A 13,617-nucleotide genomic window follows, 5' to 3' on the forward strand; every position below is an offset into this window, starting at 1 on the left:
CACACACACACACACACACACACACACACACACACACACACACACACACACACACACACACACAGCCTGACACCTGCTCTGGTTACAGGATCTGTTTTGTTATCACAACACTCACATGGAGTTAATGTGGGGCCTGTGTTTCTGTAAATGTGTTTGAGAGTTGGTGTGTGTGTGTGTGAGTGTGTGTGTGTGTGTTTTTGTTTGCATGTTGCATGAAAAAGCTGACAATTTATTCTGAGTTAACCGTTTGCTTGCAAGATGACAAAACTGTGAGTGTAAAGAGGAAACAAGCGTTGGATCAGTCGGGACAAGGAGAGGTTCAGAGATCTCAGAACAAAGAAGAACTTAACAAGCCTTCGGATGCTTGAAACTACAGAAACGGAGGTTCAATGTGCGAGCAAAAGGATCAAAAATATCAAAATCTGGCTTAAGACCCAGTGTGATAGAAAGTAAAACAGAAAGCCAAAATGTACGATTTGTCTCTAAAACACAGTACATTAGTTTTTTGTCTTTATGTTCAGTTTCCCAACCTTTCACAGTATTCTGCACACAGTGACGACGTTCCTCGCTGACATTTATTAATGTAGAAAATGGAACCGCAACTTCAACAAATGCTATCGTGTTTTGCACTTCAGGGCCACCTTACACATCTGGTGTGTTGCACAGTTAATATGAATAAATGTATATATGTAGTTCCTTCTGTTGAAAAAAACATTAGTACACATCCTGAACGCTGTTCCCATGCAGACAGGAACAGATGAACACTGTTTTAGGGGAAAGGCGTGTTAACAGTCTCATTACTGCTAGCAGAGAGAGGAACACACACACACACACACACACACACACATGTCCCCTCTGTGTTGCTGTTTCTTTCTTTGCTCTGTTAAGATTTGGACTGAACGCGAGAGCCGAGCGTGAATCTGAGCTTTCATTAGTTTGTGTCGTGTATGTGCACATGTTGAACATCCTCGGGGCCTTCACTGACAAGTTAATCACAGAGAGACAAAGAGAAGTGATTGAAAAAGCCTAAAGGTGTGAAGAGATTAGAGAAGAAAAAAAAGATTAATGTGAGATGAGAGCAGGGGAGGCCAGTGGCCGTCGCAGGGTATTCAGCGTATTCAGCGTATTCAGCGTCTACTTTGCCCAGGAGCTGAACAAAGCAAGTCTCAGGTAGAATCTGGCTCAGCTGCGTTGTTCAAATCTGTGGCGGCCTGTTGGGTGGGCAGGCGGCATGATGTTGATTGACGGTTGCAAAAGCAGCATTATAGACTTCAGTGAAAGTTGTCAGCTGCACCTACCATCCAAAGAGCCAGCTGTAAGGTCTGTGGTATATTTTAATTGCAATCGCCCCGTATCCATTTATTGGATTATAGGCTGAAACACATTTACCTTGATCACATCACCGTGATCATATCAGCTCGGTGGCATGTCAAACTATAATCTCTTTGTTTTGTGTTGTTGTTGATAGCATTTCCTGTAGCAGAAATATGCTAAAGATTGAGTTTGGGAGCTAGCTTCACAATGTTGTTTGTTCATAATTGGCATATTTTAACATAGCAAAATGCTTTTGATTGCTTATGATTCATGTCTGTCTGGAGATACTGTAAGCCATGTTTTGTGCGAATCGGTGGCAAGGCCTAGAAGGATTTCAAAAAAGTAGGTTGACAATAAATCGCAATATTTCTGAGATATAAACTTAAGCGGAAGTGGACGTTGCCTATATCAGGTGATTCAGCTGATTTCAGGGAAGCTTTTGAATGAATGACGTGCGTTGTGGGAGTTTTGGGGCAAATTCTTGTTTTTCCTAGCACACCCTGCTGGTGGATATGTGTCATTTTTTTCTTTCCAATACACATGTTACACTTTGTACCATCCCTGAAAGACTTACTTGCGTAACCTGTATGGTTTCAGCTGCAGAACCACTTTTACTTCAGGCAATATAGTAATAATCCTTACGATAACAATAGGGTTAAAACAGCCCCCACAGGCTTGGACCCCTAATAATATTGTAGAGGTTAAAATGTGTTTAATGTGGAACTGGTTGTGAAACTGGTTAAATTAAAATTACAAATTATTACCCGTCAAAGTAATGTGAATGTAAAGTATTTTTTAAATTTTCAATCAAGTGATTTTGTACAGTTCCACTAAGGGCCACACGGGAAAAAAGAGTCCCATAAAGGGCCAGACATGTTTATCTTATTCACATGCTTTTGGTTCAACGAAAAGGTCAACACCTTTTACTGTGCGTGTCTCTTACAGTCTTCTTACCAACAGCTTGGTTGACCAAAAGCCCCCAAAAAGGAACTTAGCCGTCAAAGAAAAACAGCGTCAACAAAAGATTGACAAAAGTGGCAAATCGTAAAAATTCCCCAAAAAACTGCAAAACTAAAGTTAATAAGTTATAGAGTTACGTAGTGTTGAAAACATCAAAAAAAGGGGCAACCATTGGGAAAAAAAAGCGTTGATTGTTGAAAAAGAGTCAAAAACGTAAGAGAAAGTTAAAAACATTGATAAAAAGCATTGATTTTGATGAATCAACAGTAAAAAAACAAAACAACTTTTAAGCCCTAATACTTTTACTATTTAAACTTTATTTTTTCATTCAGAACAACAGAGAGCTGAATAAGTTTTTCTTGATTTTTCAGTTTTTTCTATCATTGGGACCAGAAATCATAATCACGATTTAATTTTGATTAATTGCACAGCCCAACTGTCTGTTTGTGTGTCTGTCTGTCTGTGTGTCACTGTGGTTTAGAGTGACAGCGTTACTTCTGTCACAGAGGTTTCAGAATGTCAGGTATGCATTTTCTACCTCTCTCTCTTTCTATATATGTGTGAATGTACTGTGTGTTTGTGTATGTATCTATGTATCTATATATGTGTGTGTGTGTGTGTGTGTACATCTTTAAATAATCTATCCCTCCAAGTAGTGGAAGTAGTACTCAAACCCCTTACTAAAGTAAAAGTACCAGTACAACAATGTAAAAATACTGTTTATCAGTATTATAGCAGCGTTATTGGAATGCTTGAAGGAAAGAAGTAAGTTGTGCTGGTGAGTAGAAGGTCCCTGTGACTGGTGTATGACTATATAATGACATCATTAGATTATACTGATGTTAACCCAAGCTAAGGGTTGTGTATGGCTAATAACAATACTAGTACTTTTATGAACAATAGAGTATAAGTAAATACAACCATGTGAGAAATTTAGAGGGGAAATGTATCTTTGGTGGACAACGGAAAGGTCACTGGAGCTCCAGGTAGACTCCCTGTTTCTATAAGGAGCCAGAAAAGTTGCGGTAACTGGTTAAAATTGTACAAGTTGTTGTATTTTATACGCCGATCACATGTTTATGTATGTAAAGTGACAGCAAATGAACTGTTTGATAAATGTAGCGGAGTAAAAAAGTATGATAGGTCCCCTGAAATGTGGAGTATAAAAGTAGCAGAAAGTGTAGTCTGGCACGGCCACACTAAGGCCGACATTTACCTGTCTCTCTTCCTGTTACTAACATCTAAATCTCCAACCAAGAGCATCTGTGTAAAGCTACAATAAAAAATGCAAATTCACGTGTCCTTTTAGGGTGACTCATGCATCGTTTGCACTAGTGCAGGTTCAGGGTGATGAAAATAGCTGGCGACCCGCATGGCCCGGGCTCAGGTTGCTATTCTCACAGATCTAAAAGCAGCCGTCGAGATGTGCCAATGCATCTGAGCAGAACTAAGAATCTTATCTCTGCTTCGACATCATTTTCTGGCGCAAACAGAAATCAGAGCTGTGTCTCATGTCGGCTTTTTAATCCGGCAGCTTCAACTTTGCCGTGTTTGATTCATGTTTTCATAAAGGTGCCAATAGGACGGAGGTCACTACGTTAACTGTTTGGACCGGATTGTCAGGAACCATAGTCTTTTTTTAACATTAGGAATACAATTTGAGACTATTTGTTGTTATCTTTTGGCAAGTGAGGCTTCATGACTCATTAGCAGTGACCTCATTCTCTCTCTGTGTGTGTGTGTGTGTGTGTGTGTGTGTGTGTGTGTGTGTGTGTGTGTGTAAGACACAGACTCAGGTTGTGGTATGATTGACCTTGGCTTGTTTCTTTGCTTTCATATGATAGTATATAGCTAAAGGGCAGAGGATGAATCCAGGAAGGATGCCGTGTGTGTGTCTGTGTGTTTGTGCGTGTGTGTGTGTGTGTGTGTGTGTGACACCTTATTAATCATCACAAGACACTGTTGTGATGGATGGACTGACAGGCAGGCATGCACTTGTCACATATATCAAATTGGCTGCCATTGAAGCGTTGCGTCACAAAGCTTGTGTGTGTTTGCATGGGAAACGTTGGAAGTCCCATTCATGTTGACTTGTGATTGACAGAAACACACACATACTGACTATAACGGCTAGGTTTGCTTTTCACTCACTTTGAAACGTTTTGTGCAGAAACACTCATTTACACCAAAGTTTAAACCACAATCACAAAAAATACTGAGATTAATAGCTTATGAAATAAAGCGGACATAAGTTCAACGCGTCAAATACTGACGTTTGGTCGGGACCCGTTGGTCTCTGGAAGCTCTGGGTTGGTGTGAAGGGTCGTTAATGTTGTTGAAAATACACTTCTTCTGTTTTTCTCTGACTCTTTGTGAACCTGCCCAAAGTATATTCTAGTATTTTTTCTCCATTGTATTTCTTTCATTAGTATTGCTTTTTTTCCCAACTTTTTCTCACTTATCAAGTCAAACATTATGACTAGTTCTCAAATTTGTTTTTCTAATCTATTTGCCCAGACACAAAAAAAATAGGTTTTATGGGAACGAACTAAAAATAAATCCACTTAACATGTGATTGCTCATCACGTGATTGCTCACAAGCTTCAGTAAACAGTAAAATATGAAACGGTTTTCCATCATCTCACGAGTGCCATAAAACCTAAAGGTGAAATACTTGCCGATCATACAGCAGTAAGCCGATCAAAGTGTCTTGTGCCAGTGATAATAACAAGATAGTGAACTAATCCTTTATGTCACATCCTCACACTCCCCCCTGACTGGCTGAAAAATGGGTGGGGGGTGGATATATGGGAGAATAACTTCAGCCTACAAAAGCCTCTTCAAGTGATTTTACGGGATTTCTATTGGGATGAGTTGAATGACTGACTGGAACAGTAATTGTCTGAGCTCGATAGTTCCTGTTCTGTATTTTCCACGTGGCTGGATTGCATGAACTCCGTACCCTCTGCAGTCAGACGGTTGTTTCTAAAAAGCACCGAGCGGCATCCACCGTACCAAAGCACCGCTAGGCTGAGGTTTATTTATACAGCACATTTCTATCGGACGTCACAATAAGAGAAAACAGACACAATATAAGAGTGGGAAAGCTAAACAAAGGGCAAGTCTAAACAGGTACTGTACTGTGGGCGGTGGATCAGATCTCAGGTCCAATAAGAGCGATTTCAACAGAACTGTTTGACCCGGGAACAAGAAGTCCCGATCAACAAGTCCATCTCCACAGGGCTGTGGAGAATGGGTCTGGGTCAAAACCGCAGACTGGTTTTGATCAGAAGCCGCAGCACCTGTCCCGAATGTAATCAGATTAGAGTAGAGCTGTATCAATTACAGATTTTGCTGTAGAATGAATTGGTTTAGAAATACTTGCGATCAGGGTCCATAATTAACTTTTTTATGTCCACCAGCCAAAGGGCTACAGTGAATGTTCAAATTGGACGTAAGTCTACCAGCAACTGGCACATCCTACCAGCATTGGGCTGGTGGTCGGCGCTAAATCTGGACCCTGATTGGGATTAACAGTAGAATTGTCTATTTCAGTAAAATACAAAAATGTGAATTTGTGTAAATTTTTTTTCCCAAAGAAATTAAGTTTTGAATGAATTCCAGGATTAAGTATACATATTTAGTTTATATAAAACTGCCATGTGACCCAGATAATGAAACAACACAAATACACAGCCTCTGAAGTAAACTAAGCCTCTTTTTTTGAAAAAAAAATAATAAATTCTGTTTATTGATCCCCAGTGGGGAAATTACAATTTGCCCTCTGGACAAAGTTACAGATTCAAGCTTTAAAGGAGAATTGTGGTCGATTTGAAAATGTAGCTATTGTTTTTTTTTAAATGTGGAGCGCTGTGAGTGGAGAGAAAAATGAAATCAATGCGTGCTGTCTGTACCGTGTTATCTTCCTCTAGCGTTAGTACCCAACAGGCTTCAACAGGGCAAGTTATTAATATGTTTTTAGCCTCTAAACATGTTCAAAATGTCATTACCAGTGCCAACCCATGTGAAGTGGTTCCTTCCAAATGAACACAGTGAATCTGACTGCAGTAGATGTGACAGAAAAGCATAACAGTAGTGATAATTGAGCCAGTGCACATCACTGTGTTTATTTCCTGTTTTCCAGTGAAGTCCACACTAGTCAGAAAACGACTCTCTGTCACATCTACTGCTCTCAAATTTGCTGTGTTCCCTTGGAGGGAATAACCTTACATGGGGAGGCACTGGTAATATCATTTTTGAACATGTTTAGAGAGTAAAAACACATTTATAACTTGCCCTGTTTGAGCCTGTTGGGTGCTAACGCTAGAGGAGGATAACACGGTGTAGACAGCACCGATCGGTTTCATCTGTTTCGCTACTGACAGCACTATAAATATTAAAAACAAAAACAAAGCAACATGTTGAAATCAACCGGAATTCTCCTTTAATGAGGATGCTAATTTCCCCCAAACCTTTGCTTTAATATTATTAAATAAGGAGTGTGTGTGTGTGTGTGTGTGTGTGTGTGAACGTGAACGTGAATGAGGGGTCAGTAAGTACATGAGAAGGCTCGGGGCCCTGATGAAGCACCGTGACTCCCATTGTATTTGTATCCTGATACAGTCTGCTGGGAGCTACGACAACAATGGGCCCAGACAATCAAAGAGTGGCACTAGAGACATACACACACACACACACACACACACACACACACACACACACACACACACATTGGCTGTCTGCTCTGCCGTCCTTTGGCTCAGAAATGAGGGTTAGGGTGATGGTCAGTCGGGGTTAATGAGTTTAAACCTCGGAGAGACTAGCGGGGAGACGCACTGATGGAACACACACTCGATAAGATAAGATAATGGTGCTTCTGTGCTCTGCCTTTCCTGTTAATTGTAGGCCATCTTCTCCTTAAATAGCTTGCTTGCATGTTTGATTATGATTGGTTTCTGTCTCTGTGTTCCTTTAGGGTCTAGATTGTAGCCAGAGGGGGAACTGGGATTTTAAAAATGTGAATCCTCATCACCAGCAACACTGCTGTTGCTGATGATGAGGATTTGACGCAGATGGTTGTCACTTGTTTGTTTTTTTTGTTTTTTTTTATTGCCGCAGGGTTTCCCTGTTAAGATGACTTGTGAACATGCTTTGCTCAGCAAGCTACATTGCGTACGGCTGGATTTAAGTCAGTTCCGTCTTATTTATAGTGTCAAATAAAACGGATGTTATCTCAGGATACTTTACAGATAGACTTAGGTTTGGATCTACTCCATCATTTTATACAAACTCAACAATGGCAACAGTGGTGACGATAAACGTCCTTTAAACTGGCAGAAACCTCAAGCAGACGCTGGCTCTTAGTGGTCGGCCTCCCGAACTGCAGCTCGGGTCTGCGACAGAAGACGCTACCAACCCCCCCCCCCCCCAATCAACTGTGTTAGTTAGTACAGTAATTTGAGTCAATGTAGTTTAAATTTTTTAAAACTAGTGCAAATCCTCATGTAGAAAAAGTCATTTCATGTGGGTTTCCACAGGGACGTAGTGAGTCTTGTATTCTAGGTCCGAAATAATTTTACTAAGTCCATACAACGTTGCCTCTTATTGTCATTTATTTTAGTTCTTCTAAATTCGTTGGATTACAACTACAAATGAGACCAACATGTAAGTTATATTGCAGAAAACCAGCTTTTGTGTTAATAATGTGATTTGCTTTGGGATTGTACCAAAGACATCAAAGAGATTTATTCTTCAGTTTTAGGGAAGTGAATGTTTTGCGATACTTTGCTTTCCAAAAACTGAATTTAGGGATTATGTTGTGGTTTTTGGAAGTTATCATCGGCACGGTGCCTGCAGACAGATCCAGAGTTGAAAAGCTCTTTGTTCAGGGAGCTGCTGATTGGGGTTTTTACACCACATGCTCCTTTGGGGCCTTTGAAATATAGCGCTCATTCAAACCTGGTATGCAAACTCGTTAATCCTCCTCTCGGGTGTCTTCATGAGGCCTGCGGCGACTCTTACGCTCTGTGAACACGTCTTTGGTTTTTTGTCTTGTCAAAAGAAAAATGGCCTCTTAGTTACTTCTGAGGTTCTTGGAAAGCATTCTTAGAAAAGCAGCAACAGAATGAAAGTCCGGGGTTCATATGTCTCACTGCTGTTGTGTGATTCCATACCAGATTATTTCCCCTTCAGATATATAATTTTACACTCTTTTCTGGGGTTGAGGAAATGTGTAGCTCTGTTGTTCCAAACTTCGAAACCACACAGAGGTCAGGTTTTACACTACACACTTTGTCTAGTTCCTGTTAAATGCATCTTTCTAGAAACAAGGTCTTCACCTGACAGGGTGCACCTTGGGGGGTATTTGGGATTTTGGGCTTTATAGTTTATAATAAAACTGAGTTGATTTGACAGGGACAAAATTATGACCCTTCTGTTTAGGGCTGCAAATATGAATATATTAGTCAACTATTCAATTAATCGGTTTGTCGTTTTTTTGAAGAAAAAAAAGTTATACTTGCTCTGATTCTATTTACATTTTATATGTTAAATGTAAATATGTTGTAGTTTCTTCACTCATCTGACAGTAAACAGAATATGTTTGAGATGAGGACAAAACGAGACATTTGAGGACGTCATCTCGAACAACTAATCTAGAAGATAATTGACCATGAAAATAATCTGTAGTTGTAGCACTACTGGTGATGGTAATACTCCTTTTTCCTCTTCTTTTGTAGCTAAATAAAAAGTTTCAACAGAAGTGTTAATTTTCGGGAAGACAACACAAGGGTTAAAGTCAATCAAATGTACAGTATTATTAATGGTGATTATTAAATGGGATTTCAGATTCTGATTCTGCGCACGCAACATGCCCACGAGACTAGGGCCAGTTGCCAGGTGTGAACAGTGAAGCTAGAAAATCCTTTTTCATACAGGAAATATTGTATGGAATAGTCTTCCACTTAATACTAAAATGGCAAGAACTGAAAGGGATTAGAAATATAAAGTTAGGGTCTACTTGTGGAATGAGACAGATAATTAAGGGAAAACTGAATCTAGACTGGGGATCTTGGGTAATGGATTGCTTTGTAGCTCGTGGTGTTGTATCTAATACTTTTGATGTGTAGTTTTTTTATTTTTATTTTTCACCATGGAAGGGCTGGATGTGTCTCCATGTATGTCTTGCTCTCTTCCATCAGGGACACCAAAAAGTGTTTATTGCTTTTACATGTTGTCCCTTGGATCCTTTTTGTCTTTTTACATCCATAAATAAACCAAACCAAATCAATATATCAGATGAACCCGTTCCCGAGAATGTAGAAAATGTGAGTATTCAACATAACCCAGAGAAGAGCCAAACTCCATGCGTGTTGTTGTGTCCCAATAGGGTTTGTTGTCCTGCTCTCTTGGACTTCTGGACGGTCTGTCTGTTTGAGTTTTGATATCAAAACCGGACTCCGAGCATAGAGCCAGAAAGATTTTACGATTGCAGTCGATTGTTGGGATATATTTATCTTGTGACCTTGTTGCTTTGGCCAAAACAACAGCAACTGAATTAAACTGAGGAAATGAAAATAATTACTTGGAGTTGAAAAAAAAAAAGTCCATCCAATAAAATATATTTCACGGCTGGGCTCCGAACACGTAGCATCCTCTTCTGTTTGCAAAGGTCAAATTGAACTGGGCTCAATAGGCCTTGTTCAGTTGTTAAATGTTATTTATGTTTAAATTTTTTCCACAGATTGTGTTTCTGGGGCATTTCTAAGCCTGTATTTATAGATTTACAGAGGACAGTTGAAGACATGACAGGGGACAGAGAGGAGGGATGATACGCAGCAAAGAGCCGCAGGTCGGAGTCGCAGCGGCGGCCGCTGCGTCCAGGAGTAAACCTCTGGATACGGGCGCCTGCTCTACCAGCCGAGCCGCCCAGGTGCCCTTTAAGTGTTGTTTTTAATTTGAAAACAGCTGTTTTGCTGCTGAAGAAAATGTATTTGAGCGATTGGAAAGCGAAGAAACTAATTTCCAAAGCAGTAAGAAGACAAGAGTGTGAGATACAGCGTTGGAAGCTGCATGTGTCTTTAGAAAAGGAATCGATGATATACAGTATATTAACATAATTATCTCATACTGGATTCAGACTGAAGCGACAACAGCCTGAAACTACAATTTATATCTAAGCTAAAATTAGGATAATATCTCTTTTTCTTATATATTAAGAAAACTAATCCCTTTTCTTTTTTTAAAGATATATTGGGGCATTTTTAGGCCTTTTTTATTTATACAGGACAGCTGAAGACATGAAAGGGGGGAGAGAGGGGGAATGACATGCAGCACAGGGCTGCAGGGCGGAGTTGAACCCGGGCCCGCTACCTCAGCTCACATCAGTGGCATTGTTTTTTTTTTTAACCAGGGCTGTTTTCAGATCACATAATGTGCTTACATAATCGCAGAAGGCTTCTCTGTTTTCTCAGTTAGTTTTTAAAAATAATATCAGATTAGTGAACAGAATGAGCCTTTGGATGAATGGTTGCTGATAATGAGCAATGTAGATGGTGCATTAAAGATCAGCCCCCCCCACTCAGATCAGCTGGTATTCTGTCAATAATGGAGTGGTATGGAAATTTGCAAGTGACCCCAAACTTTTGACGGGTAATGTTGATGTGCGACCGCTCTACCAGCTGAGCTAACCCGCCACGACAATCCTTAATCATCATTGACGCGAGGAAGGAAGGAAAAGCATCCTAGACGTCAGTAGCCAATGTGTTTTAAAGATGGAGGTTCAACATGGCTGCCGCCATTCCAGCAAGTTGGTGGGAGTAATTACACATGAACGAGCGCATATTTGTTAAAAATATATTTGTAAAAAATATAAATATATATATATAAATTTTATAAATTGTATATATATATTTTTTTTATAAAATGTTTTTTATTTAAGATTACAAACAATTTCAAACAAATGCTGGGACATAAAATGTGTTCCAGGACCCCAAAAAAACTAAAACATAAAATTAAAAACAGAAAGCCAAGAAGAGAAGGAGGGAAATAAAAACACAACAGTAAAAGTGATGTCCAGAGTTTACATATAACGCATACAGAAACAGATATACACAAGCGCAAACATACGCAGGCACAAACAGACAGGCAGAAGATAAGGGACCAAACACATCCGCAAATAGAAGTAAGAAAGCTGTAACACTAGTCTGCAGCAAGGATTTCATTTATTCAGCAATGTGGAGCCAAGTGTCCAAAGATTTTTTGTGGCGCTCCCTTTATGCGAGCTGTAACGAGCTCCACATCTATGACATCCAAAAAGGAAAGGGTCCATGTACGAATACGTCATGAGATCGTTTCCAATGCAATTGAAGTATAGTATGTAGAAAGTGAGGGAAATTGTGGCTTAAGAAGGATCTTAAGTCTCTGCTTATCTCTTATCTCCCTGCATATCTCTCTGTGTTTGTAAGATGTGTTTCGGGGCATATTTTAATGTGGCATTTTTCAGAAATAATGGGTCAAATGTCTTGCTAAAGTGCAGCTGAATTACTGTGGCAGGATGACTCGGAGGCTCCAGAATAACTCTGCAGAGAACACAACACTTCCCTGTATTTATTCTCAAAAGCTTATTGTGTCTAAACTTCGGAGTGAACTCTGGGGAAACTAGCTGGGAGACTGTGGACGGTCACACTCGGCACTTGTTGAAGCACATGGCGATTCATTATGAATTTATGATATTATTAGTGATAATAAATCAGACTGAAAAACAGCTTCTATCCAAGAGCTGTACCCGCTGCCCCCCCCCCCCCCCCCCCCCCCCCCCCCCCCCCCCCCACTGCCACAGCTGACTGACTGCTGTGAGCAACTACCCCCACTGACACACACACACACACTATTTTGATTTGATTTGATTAATTTATTTGACAGGGACAGTGTACATTAATTAACATTGCTGTAAATGCACCAGAATTAGCCTAAAGGTTTTTTTTTTTTTCATCCAGAACAGATCTTAAAATTGTCTCCCTAAAAAACCACAACAATAAGAAGATTATAGTCAACAATACAAATATAAAAAGTAGTAAAACAGATCAAACTCTTCAAATCCCGTTGATAAATACAGTGTACAAATGTAATACAGACATTAGGAGAAAAAATTAAAAATACTGCACATTGACACAATAGAGACACAAGTGGCAGCACGGTTGGGTTGAGTAAAAATACATATTCTTATGAATGGGGACATGTCTGATGTGTTATGAACCAGTTTTTCAGATGTTTTTTGAACAGAGGGTATGTGGTGAGTTCTCTGATGTTCTGAGGGACAGAGGTCCACTCCCGTGCTGCTGGGACTAGGTCTCTTTATCTTGTTTTTGTGGCCTGTCTTTGTTTAAATTCTTACAATTTACTCAACTTTTTTACTCATACTTGTGAATAAGTATGTTGCGCGCAGCTGACGAGCTGCTGAACAGATTTTCATTGTTCTAAACACAATGACATTAAAGATCTATTGCTTTCCAACGGTCTGTTCACACCAAAAAGGGAAGCAAATTTTCCGGATGATTACTTAAAAAGGCCACGTGTGAAAAATGCATTCACGTTCTAGTGTCAGGAATCAGACTGGGACCTTATGCTTCTGTCCCGGTTCGATTCTTCCACCTTACGTGGGTGCTTAATCTGTTTTTCAATGTATTGCAATAGAACTATGGAGCATTATGATTTTCTTTTCCCTCTTTAACAAAAACTAAAGTTTAATAATTCACTTCAAGAGACAATATATCAGGAGACGTAAAAACTACTGGTTTTCTAAGAAGAATGCACATCACATGTCAGTCAGTCTAAGATTTATTTCATTTGTAAAGAAGAACATCACATGGAGTTACTACCCTTTGGTTAGAAAACATTATACAGTATCATATCATTAAGATATAATTTAGTCACCATCATCAGTACCGTATTAAGAGAATTTATTTAGGGAAATCATGGGTAAAAAAAATCTTGATTCATGGTAAAAGAAGGAATTTTAAAAAAATTTCGGGAGGAAATGAATCCCCATTCATAAAAACCTGTTTCTCCCCTAACTGAACCGTGCTCCTCTTGTCTGTGCAGGAGCAGCTCAGAGCGGCGAAAGGAGAAGTCCCGGGACGCCGCTCGCTGCCGGCGCAGCAAGGAGACGGAGGTTTTCTACGAGCTGGCGCACCAGCTGCCTCTGCCCCACAGCACCAGCTCCCACCTGGACAAGGCCTCCATCATGAGGCTGGCCATCAGCTTCCTGCGCACGCGCAAGGTGATCACCTCAGGTAGGACCGCTGTTCATACACACTGTCACACACACACACACACACACACACA

At 40.0% G+C, this 13,617-nt stretch overlaps 1 protein-coding gene across 3 annotated transcripts in view; it reads left to right on the forward strand.

Annotated features, from left to right (window-relative positions):
* epas1b (endothelial PAS domain protein 1b) overlaps positions 1-13,617 on the forward strand; it is a 62,369-nt gene that overhangs the window by 17,885 nt on the left and 30,867 nt on the right. The window contains exon 3 of one of the 3 annotated variants that reach the window (XM_034898120.1): positions 13,375-13,565. In XM_034898120.1, coding sequence (XP_034754011.1) covers positions 13,375-13,565 — 191 coding nt within the window. Of the gene's footprint in view, positions 1-13,374; positions 13,580-13,617 lie in introns of those variants that run through there. The other 2 variants (XM_034898122.1, XM_034898121.1) reach the window with 2 other exon arrangements.

This window comes from Etheostoma cragini, chromosome 17, assembly GCF_013103735.1.
Source record: "Etheostoma cragini isolate CJK2018 chromosome 17, CSU_Ecrag_1.0, whole genome shotgun sequence".
Taxonomy (NCBI): Eukaryota; Metazoa; Chordata; class Actinopteri; order Perciformes; family Percidae; genus Etheostoma; species Etheostoma cragini.